This window comes from Cyprinodon variegatus, unplaced genomic scaffold (genome assembly GCF_000732505.1).
Source record: "Cyprinodon variegatus isolate N-32 unplaced genomic scaffold, C_variegatus-1.0 Scaffold388, whole genome shotgun sequence".
In the NCBI taxonomy this organism is placed as follows: Eukaryota; Metazoa; Chordata; class Actinopteri; order Cyprinodontiformes; family Cyprinodontidae; genus Cyprinodon; species Cyprinodon variegatus.
In genome coordinates, this window is record NW_015150841.1 from 30,289 (window position 1) to 41,159 (window position 10,871).

Genomic DNA, 10,871 nt, shown 5'->3' on the forward strand with positions numbered 1-10,871 from the left:
TTTAATAAATGTGTGACACTATTTAAAGATTATTTTTTTTTTTTTTTTTTTTTTTTAGCATTTTTTTGTTTTTGTTTTTTGTCAGTTTTTTGTGCTTATCCCAGAAAAATTTATCATCTTCCCCCTTTTTTATTCTTTCTTTTGTTGGCCTTTGATTCCTATAGTCAGTTCTGTTGTTTTCATTTCCCATATCAACCCCAAACAAACCCATAAGATCCTGGATAGCATTTAGCACAAACTTGAGGAGCTTTAACTTTGAGGACCCGTTGCTTTCTTCATAGGACTATCAACGTTCGGCTTCAATGTCATTATTAATTCAAGGTTTTAATGATGGATTCAAACTCTTCTTTTCCCACAGTGGAAGGATTTACCCAGTAGGATAAAACCATTTTGTACTCTGCAAAGATATTTGTTTAAGTGTGGCCAACAATATTAGAAAAATGTTGCTGCTATAAAGAAAAACAGAAACAAGTAAACACATTATTTTTAAGAATTGTCAAAGAAATTTGAGGGAAGTCAGCAAACTAAAATGGCATGAATCCTTTTTCCAAAAGGCATTTAATGGGATCTTCTTCAGGACCTCAATTTGTCCACATGAAATTCTCCTTCTTCGATCACCTCCTGAATATTTTGGATTTCATTTCTTCCTATTGGTCAATCCAGGCTGTGCCATCCAACTGAATTTGATGTTGGCATATGGAAACCAGGGGCCTCAGTGGATCATAGATACAAGAAAACTAACAGCAAAAGGCCTTGGCTTTGTGAAGATCAGCACCACCCTTTTTCTAGCTATGTGTACATTTTTAAGCCAGTTGGATCAGAGGAATTTCCCAAAGTGTTGTTTTTAAAGCTAAATACAGTCGTTTAGTTGTATTGTTGTTCCACTTTAGAAAAAAAAAGGAGTAATTAAAAAGAATCATTGAAAGCGAAAAATGAACAATATGATTTCATCTAAGCTTCTGATACTTGGCTTTATAAGGAGACTCAATAAACCAAGAATGGAAAGGCTTTCATAAGCAATCTAAGCATGAATAACACCTGTTATTGTGTGGAGCTCCTCGTTAGCTGCAGCCCACACGGGTGAAATTATCCCTCCAAGTTTGAGGCAAAGATATTAAACCCTGGTTTTGTTTCTGATTAGATGTAATGTAACTTTGAGGGAATAGAGTGGCTATAGCTGGCAGGTTATTGGCCAAAAAACAGTTTTTCCTGAAATAGAACATCAGCCATCTTCAGAAAATGTGATTGAAGGTCCTCTGCTGTGGCATAACGCTAACCAAGAGCAGAGAGGTGTTGGAGGCTTAATTTTAGTGTAACAAGCTCTGCATCAGCCAATCAGAGATGTGGTTGCAGGTGGCGGAGCTGATCCCTGGCTGCACCTACGACACCTGCCCACGGGGCCGAGCCCTGCTCTATTATCAGCATAAAGAAAATCAGTATCAAAGGCAGGCTAACAAGCACAGTGTGTGCCCGTTGAAAAGTCAAGTTTCATTACTGCCTGCTTCTTTTTTTCCCCTCCACACTCTGACCTACTGGGTTCTCATGCAGTCACAGCTAGAATTTCAAATAAAGAGGTGAAATCATGTGACAAACAGGGAGGCCTGTAATTTCAAGGTGCACTTTGTGATGATTAAACCACAGCCTTTCTTTCACTTTGATTTCCACATTGGGCTTGGAGGGCTGGAAAAGCCTTTGTTCCAGAGTTCTGCTCATTTTCTGTGCAATAAGCTTTGTTTTTTTTCTTCTTTACCTCTCCTCGTTGGGTGACACTCATCTACAAGTTAACCAACAGTTTTATCCTATACTTCCTCTTTTAAAGTCACTAGGTCCTTCAGCTGCCACCTCACATAGCGTCTGGTTGTTGCCCAGTTGAATGAATTGGATAATTAGAGCAGATTTGATAAGTTTGTGGAAAGTGTGATTCTATCCGATAGTTATTAGTAGTCAGTGTTTAAATTCAAACAGACCAACGTCACAGTGATATAAATTTGGAAAAATATAAATTTCATATGTAGTTGCAGTTTATTTTACTTTTAATCATACTATTGGGTGACAATCATAAAGTTTGTTTACGTTTATGTTGTTTTTACCCCAGCAAAGTGTGCACTAGCATGTCTCCTTATTTTAGAACCACCAAGAACGACTAGAGGAAGAAATTTGGTCCTGTTGTCTGAGGTGCCGAAACCCCGATAAGAAGTTCAAAAAAAGGCTCCTTTGGGAATTATTACCTGTTTTATATGCTTTAGTAGAAAAAACATCTTTGCGGTAATTAATCCTTAACTTTCAGCAATTTTTTTCAGACTCCATACATGATATTGCTTTGTGTAGAAAAACCAAACACCAAGTATAAGTAATTTCTTTATGAAGGCAAAAAAAAAAAAAAATCTGTTTTATTTATGCAAAGTGTTTTCAATACAATATGTTTGCAATATACATCAACAGACTTGATGTCTAGATGTAGACTGGAAGCTGTTTGAAGTGAATTGATTAGTAAACTGACTTCATTAGAACTACAGGCGGTTTTGCGGCTGTTGATGCAAAATTCGGCGTCTGAAAAGGAGAAGCTCACTCCCAGTTTGCATCGTTGACAACCCGGTGACATTCAAGCTGATTACATCAGTATGAAACTTTTACTCTTTAAGAAACCAAAGCCTGATGTGCTGCAGGCTTTCATCCAGTGTAAGATTTTCCTCTGGTTCCTCTCCATTAAGTTCAGTGCAGGACAGGTGATTCTGAAAGGAATATTAAAGAACCTTACTGCAAAAGATCCAAATTAAGTAAAGCCTTATGAGTTCTAGAACATAAAAGATAATACATGTTCTTTAAAAAGCTCCATTTTAGCTGTTTTTTTTATTCCTTTCCCTTAATACCATCTCTTTTTTGACCTATATGTCAGAAGCTTCCTGTGCTTCTGTTTCCAGAATAATGAAGCAGTTTTGTTTCCTATTTTCTTTCCTAACTCTGTTCTGTAATCACCATTCCACAAATAGCTGGATGTTGTTAAACCTGCAACTCAGTCTCTGAAATCACCCCAACGATCCAAAAGAAGTTTACATTTGTCAATCTGAGATGTTGAGCTTTCCACCAGGATCATTTCACAGCCCTCCTCTGCTGTACTTGGAAGCTCCCTGATGTGCAGAGCTCCATGCCTCCAGCTGTATAACACGGTTGTACCCCTGCCTGTCCTCCATGTTTGAACTCTGACCCCTAACACCTCCACCTCCTGCGCAGAGAAACTGATCTGAAAATGCAGATGAGCTCTGCACAAATTACTTCTATCTTCATTTTATTATTTCTTTTGGGAACTTTTGAGTTTTACCTAAATATAAAGAAAATGTAAGAAAAAAAATTGTGAAATAAAATATCTACTTAGCATGACTTTTAAACTTTAAAACAATAAAAAAAAAAAAGGAAAAAAAAAGATAATAAAAAAAAAAGTATTGGGAACATGTTTAAAAATAAATATTGTATTCTGTTTAATTTTGACAGAATTATTTTTATTAAAATACATCCATATGCATATGAAATGTGTCCTGTTGTTATTTGCTGTTTTAATTCAAGTGAAACACGTAATATAAATTATTTACTAACAAACTAAATTAAATTATAAGGATCTTCCTCTCGTCTCTAATGAAAATAATTAAAGCAACAAAGCACAATATTCGACCCAATAGCTGGCTTAAGCACTAAGCTAGCGATATAGTAAATGATTTCTTACAAACCCTTATATAAGTTGAGATAGTTGGATCCATCACTGAATTAGTCATGCGAGTCCCGCTTTACAGTAATGAGCTCCCCTTAAACAGCAGAACTAACCTGATAAGGCATATTTTTAGTTTTCTGATGCAGGATTTAATTGTCCTTATAAGTAACTCCCATAATTTCTTATTCTGCTGGTCCAAAGTGGTCAGCTATCAGATTTTAAACTACCATGAAGAATAAGGTGGCAATTGATGGTGCCATTAATGCACTGCAGCACCAGCTGTATTTTAAATACCTATCCTGGGAGCACCTCATCAGACTTGGCATGACGTAGACTTAGATTTTGTCATTTTGTTTACACAAGTTTAAAAAAAAAAAAATGTGTTTGCTCTCTGGACAATTTCATCTTTTTTTTTTAAAGTGCAGCCTTGAAAAATAGTAAAAATGACTCTAAATTTACTGTTCTAACTTTTTTCTAGTCATGTGTCTTTTCTCTCACACACAACAAATAGCTTTATTCCATATAAACCCCGTACATATATACAGTATGTACAAGATCTGCTATAATTTAAACAGATGCATAGGCTATGTTGAGAGCAGGAAGTACAATGAAAGTTTCTCCATGCTTGGCTAAACAGGAGCTACTGTAATTTTGGAGGGAGAAGCAGGCTTGAATGTCACTACCACCAATGAAACTATATATAAAATGGTATTTTTATGGGTAAACACCTAATTTTTGGTGTCTTTTATACCCAGGAAACAGACTGATAAAAAGTACCTTGGTCGAGTGGAAATAAATGCAAGGAAAATTTATTGATACTGCACATTTCAGTAGCAAGACAATTCAAAGCGTTTTACATCAATGAAAAGTACATTGCATTGGCACAAAGGTTATTTGATATTAGACATGAATAACTAGAAAGGAATAAAATAAGTAATAAAAAGGCAGAAGCATTGTTGATCAACATTAACTTTCTAATTGACTTATTAGGCAAACGTGAAGACCATGTTAAAATAATGAATTTTTTTAATCATGAAAACAATTAGTTTTGAAGGTCTTGCTGAAACATTAGTCCTTTAATCCTGGAGATGTTCCTCAGGTGATAGACGGCTTGTTATTTTGAAGTGGAGAGGGAGGGTCTTTTCAAAAATTTGCTAAAAAAAATCCTCCACTATACCTTTAAGATGAAACATGAACATTGGTCCTAAATATCCAAAATTAAGATCGTGGTTCATGGCTCAACAACAACAATAAATATCTTCAATTCTAAGAAAATATCTTAAGGATAAAATACGAAGAGAAACTACGGAAGAGGATTAGGGCCACTGAAAAAAAAAAAAAACAGATTTTTTTTATTTCAGTATAGTATGGGGAAAAAGTCAGAATTCTGACTTTTTTTCTCAGAATTCTGACTTTAATCTCAGAATTCTGACTTTTTTCTCAGAATTCTGACTTTTTTATTGTCAGAATTCAGTCAGAATTCTGAGATTAAAGTCAGAATTCTGAGATTGGCCCTAATCCTCTTCCGTAAGAAACACCTCAAAAACCACCAAAAATAAGAAGTAAAACACTGATAAAATCCTACAAGCCAACAACAGCTGTGCAATTAGAGTGATAATCACAGCTATGCTAAATTGCCTCCAATGTGGATTTTCACATCAGTTGAAATCAATATTAAAGGTAGATCATCATCCACAACTTTCACTCAGGTTTTTTTTTTTTTTTTTTGTGGATTGCGATGTGTTTATTCAAATTGGCCTTCCATCTATATTTCCGCCCACACACATCACAAAAGTAATATTTTTCTTTGTGGATTTGCATGTGTTTGTGTAAAGCTCCCTTCCATTTAAAATTCTCTCCACACTCATCACAACTGTAAAATTTTCTGTCTGTGTGGACTTGCATGTGTCTTTTTAAATGTTCCTTCTGGTGAAATTTCCACCCACACACATCACAAGAGAAAGGTTTCTCTCCCGTGTGGATTTGGAGGTGTCTGTTTAAATGTGCCACCCTGGTAAATCTCTGTCCACACACACCACAACTAAATGGTTTCTCTGCACTGTGGCTTCCCATGTGTGTGTTCAACGCAACCTTCTGGGTAAAACTCTGCCCACATTGATAGCACCAGAAAGGTTTTAGGCTATTGTGGATTAACATGTGTTTTTGTAAATTGTACTTATTTCTAGATTTGTGTGAACAGAGATCACAACTGAAAGGTTTCTCTTCTGTGTGGATTCTGATGTGTGATTTCAAATGTGCCTCTAATCTAAATCTCTTGCCACAATGATCACAAGAGAAAGGTTTATGTTCAATGTGGATATCCATATGCCTATTTCTACATACCTTAGTAGTAAACCCCCTTCCACATAGCTTGCAATGGAAAGGTTTCTGTCCTGTGTGGGCTAACATGTGTAAATCTAACTGTTTCTTTAAAAAAAAGCTATGTCCACATAGTTCACAATAGAAAGGTCTGTGTCCAGCGTGGATGTGCATATGTTTTTTTCTACTTTGTTCAGTAGTAAACCTCCTTCCACATATATCACAGCAGAAAGGTTTCTGTTGGCTGTGGATTCTCTGATTGTTTTTACAGCTTTCTTTCGTTGTAGAGCAGTTTTTGTTATCCAGACAGCTTGAAGATGCAACTCCTGTCAAGTCTTCCTGAAGACATTGAGAGTGAACAAATTGTTCAGCACACTCAGAGGAGCTACATGGCTTGTCAGCAATGTTTCTGTCCAAATCCAGTGCTTTGTTTCCCTCCCAGTCATTGTGCATGTCCTTAGTCTTTAGTCTAGAGTCTGAAAAGTGTTTCTGCTCTGAGACATAGTGCTCCACATCACTGTTCTTTTCATTCTCTGGTGAAATAGGACCCTCTCTTTGACTTTGTGTGCTGATGGATTCTTCCCCTCGATCATTATTTCCTGTAAGCTCTCTGCCTTTAACTTGGTCTTGATAAAGCTGTAAAAACAGAGTAGACTTGTTATCATCTAAACTCTTTATGGGAGGAGCAGTAACGGGAAACGTGATGGCATCAATCTCCTCCTTCAAACTGTGCTGCTCTCCTCCCAGTCTGGTGTAGACATCCTCCGGTTCCTGCTTTATGCGGTGGAGCTGCAGGTCAAGCTGATCTGCAAAAGGTCTGTATTTCTCAGGGGCCTCTTCTTTAACCTTCAGCATCTGCTTGACATCTGAAAGAATCAGAGAAACACGTGATATGTATTACTTTGACATTGTCTTGGACTGAGTAATTAATTAATTAATAAACACATTTTAGTTTGAATATTTCTTATAGGGGCGTTGACATAAAATCAGCTGGGTGCCTTAAGCAAAAATGCTCTTTGGCGCCTCTGTTGCGATATCCGTAAACATTGCGCTGCTGTGGGATGTCTACACTGCCCTTCTTGGTCACATTTTAGCTTTGAAACCTTCAGACAGGAGTCTGCTAGTTTCAGCATTTATTTGGTAGCTGGATTCTCACCAGGATTTTTTATAGGCATAGTGATTAGTAGTGATTAGTAGCGAATGCACAAAATCGAAAAGACTGAAAACTGGAGAAAATATTTTTTTTTTTGTTTAACATCTTATTTATTGTCTAAAATCCAATCCATAACAGACAGAATGGCCTGTAAACACATTTAAGAAAAAAAGTTTGATAATTTTATAATATAATTATTAATTATTGTATAATAATTTAAAAAAGTCTCTGGAATGGATTGGTTTTCTTTCTCTCTCAAGTTTAAGTAGATAAAATCTCTTCTGCTTCATGCCTGGCATCTTAACCTGTAAGTATGACTACTCACAGAATTTGTACTTTAATTTCAGAGTTCTGAACTTATTCTCAGAATTCTGAATTCTGCAGAATTCCAACTTTCATTTCAGAATTACGTCATAGCGTGGCTCCGAGGTCTGGTCAAATTCCAAGACTCCTCGTCGTTATGCGGCCAACAAATGCATCCTTCTTTTTGCCCGATTTGAAGGATGGGTCGGATGTATCCTGACTATCCTTGGTTTTCCCAGGATTCATTGCAAGACCAAGCTCCGTGATTAGAGGAAATGGTACTTGGCGCCTAACAGTGGTGAATGTTGGAAGTTCAGTTTAATAAAACAAGTGTGAATAGTTCCTTGAATAGTTTCATCTGAAATGAATGAAAAATAGTTGTTTTAATGGTTATTGAGTCAGATATGTGGCGGTAATGTTTGGTTTATCTACAGGTTTTTATCTGTTACTGTGTAAATGGGTTTGGTTGGAATTTAAGGACAGATTCTAATATATCTGCAGTGTGGGGACTATAAATCTGATAGGATTTTTAACTTTTTATTGCTTTATTGTACAATTTGCTTAACTAAATATTTTTTGTTGTTAAATATAAGAGATTTTGCAGATATATTTTATATTTATACATTGTTTAGATTTACTTATATCTTTCTACACCTTTTTTAGAATAGAATAGAAAATCTCTTTATTGTCCCACAATGGGCAAATTTACTGCAGCAGAAAGATTATTGAAATGGTCACACAAATGTGGACCTTAGAAAAATGTATAAAGAATAACGAAATAGGGAAGAGTTAAAATAAAAACAATAAAATACTGTAAAGTGTTTCAACAATATAAAACTGTGCACCTGGAGAATAAATAACCAATATACAGCTATGGACATTTTTACAGTAATGGATATTTGAAAATGGCAGCAACATCAGAGATGTACAAAATGACAGTAGCTGTTGGAGGCTCAATGTGTTGCAGAATGGAATGGAAAGTGTTTATTTTGACAGATCAAAGTCCCATGCTGTCCTCAGTACAACATTACACGGTGCTTCACATTACACCAGACAATCCAAGATTTTTCCCAACTCTCATTCCATTTCAGGCTAATTTTATAGTCTTCACATCGCACTATGTAGATGTATGTGCATGACTGGATGCTCCGTCGAAATCTTCCTGGAATTCCCCATGTAATGGCCAAGGCCAGAGGTTGGATGCCCTGTTGGAATCTCAGCTTATGACCTCTCAGCCACTAGGAACCCTGTTTTTTCCAAGATTCGTACGTGACTTCCAGCATGCTGCATTCTCTGTGTTGCCAAGTAAGCAAAAGGCCACGAATAAGACTACATAAGGCAGAAGGCCTACAATTGCTTTCATACAGCATGTTATTTAACTGACTAAGGTTTATATCAATACATTTGTCACCTTTATTCCACTCTTTATTCACAGGAGTGAAACCTTTGTTCACTTTAAAATAAAAAAAGAAAGAAAATGTAAAAGAAATAGTTTTTTATTCTTTTCCTGTTTTCGTGTCAACTGTAACGGTTGCTAAGCAACAGAACTGCGAGAAACAGAAAGGAGGGGTGAGGGGCTGAGTCTGCTTTTTTTTTTTTTTTCCTAATCGTTTATTAAAACACGCGATCAAGAGGTCTGCCTACACCCTGACCGAGTAAACATTTCCTAAATAGGCACAGGCTGCAGTGCTACTACTTGGATGTGATGGGTGGATCTAACATCATTATAAAATTTCCAAACAACTATTAAAACTACGGAAACACATAAAGGTTGCAGCAGATTAGTTATTCTTCTCTATTCTTTACTCGATCGCCTCTTTAACAACTATAAGAAACTTTCTAAACTTTAAGAAACATGAAGTTTAACAAACCTAATCTGTGCAGCAGAACTTTTGGGTTGAAGTCAGCCTCTGGGATGCGGTGACGCAGATTATAATCCCGATCCTTTTTTCCCATTTCTCTCCAGCCGCTTTGTTCTCTGGTGAACCGAACAGACATTTCATTTCTTCCTTTTGCTCTGTGAGTAACAAGAAGAGACGGTTAACTTCTCCTCTATCCACGCAATGTAATCCTCAACCAAGCGGGCGGAAAAACTCCTCCTCTTTCGAAAAAAAAAAAAAAAAAAAACTTTATTAAGGAGACACATACGAAAGAGGATTAGGGCCAGTGAAAAACAGTGAACTGATTTCAGTTTAATATGAGAGAAAAAAGTTAGAATTCTGACTTTAATCTCAGAATTTTTACTTTAAATCTCAGAATCCTGACTTTAATCTCAGAATTCTGACTTTAATCTCAGAATTTTTACTTTAAATCTCAGAATCCTGACTTTAATAGCAGAATTCTGACTTTAATCTCAGAATTCTGATTTTTTTTCTCTCGGAATTCTGACTTTAAATCTCAGAATTCTGACTTTTTTTCTCAGAATTGTGACTGTAATCTCAGAATTCTGACTTTAATCTCAGAATTCTGACTTTTTTCTCGGAATTCTGACTTTAATCTCAGAATACTGACTTTAAATCTTGGAATTCTGACTTTAATCTCAGTGTTCTGACTTTAAATCTCAGAATTCTGACTTTTTTCTTAGAATTCTGACTTTATTCTCAGAATCCTGACTTTAATCTCAGAATTCTGACTTTAAATCTCAGAATTCTGACTTTTGCATTGCCCTCTTGTGCAATGCAATAAAAGAAGAATAATACTTAGCGCAAGGGAGATTACAAACAAATTATAGTAGTTTACAGTTTTTTACAATTGCCATGACAGAATTTTCAATACTTTTAACAATTTTCCAAAACTCTTAACACAGTTAGCTGTACATCTGCATGTGTAATCTATACTATTAACACATTTCTTCTTGCTTTAACACATAATGCATGCAATTAACGCAAATTAAAAATGCTTGAACTCCTTTTACACACCAGCTCAAACAAGACCAAAACAGTAGAATTTTACAGCCAAATTTACCAATGCTTTAACGCTGCAGCAATTCTGTCTCTGTCTTTTGTTTCATAAAATGTACATTCTATAAAGCTACTTTCTGCAGCAAACGAAACAAAATGCATGTGCAAAAAACAGGTGTGTCCTTGTACAGTTACTGTCTAGGGCACACCTAACACATCTAAAATAATGCAGTTTCTGTAATTTCAGCTGATGATAGTGTTTTTTTTGTCATTGTGTTATGATTGACTAAATGTCCCTGTTGGAATAAAACACTTGTTAGTGTTTTGATTAATTATTTTATTTTGAAACATGTTTGCAGTGTTTTGTTAGACATGGTGTGTCGTGTTAGTGTATTATTGGATTTTGAAAATTAGTTTTGGAGTTTAGTTTACAATGTGTGAATTTGAACATGAAATTAACCGTTTCGCCAATTGTGTGTTTTAGGTGTGTTGG

General features: G+C 35.8%; 1 protein-coding gene across 1 annotated transcript; it reads right to left on the bottom strand.

Annotated features, from left to right (window-relative positions):
• Positions 1-5,174: 5,174 nt before the first annotated feature.
• LOC107092623 (gastrula zinc finger protein XlCGF57.1-like) lies at positions 5,175-9,527 on the bottom strand. The gene is made up of 2 exons (XM_015387208.1): positions 9,350-9,527; positions 5,175-6,888 (listed from the first exon to the last, which is right to left on the bottom strand). The coding sequence occupies exons 1-2, from the start codon at positions 9,474-9,476 to the stop codon at positions 5,405-5,407; spliced, it is 1,611 nt and encodes a 536-aa protein (XP_015242694.1). The 5' UTR covers positions 9,477-9,527; the 3' UTR covers positions 5,175-5,404.
• Positions 9,528-10,871: the final 1,344 nt, after the last annotated feature.

Excerpts from the sequence above, each read along its gene's own strand:
- LOC107092623 (XM_015387208.1), bottom strand. The coding sequence starts at position 9,476 with ATGTCTGTTCGGTTCACCAGAGAACAAAGCGGCTGGAGAGAAATGGGA. Across the intron at positions 6,889-9,349 it reads AGTTCTGCTGCACAGATTAG|ATGTCAAGCAGATGCTGAAG; the intron begins GTTTGTTAAACT and ends TGATTCTTTCAG.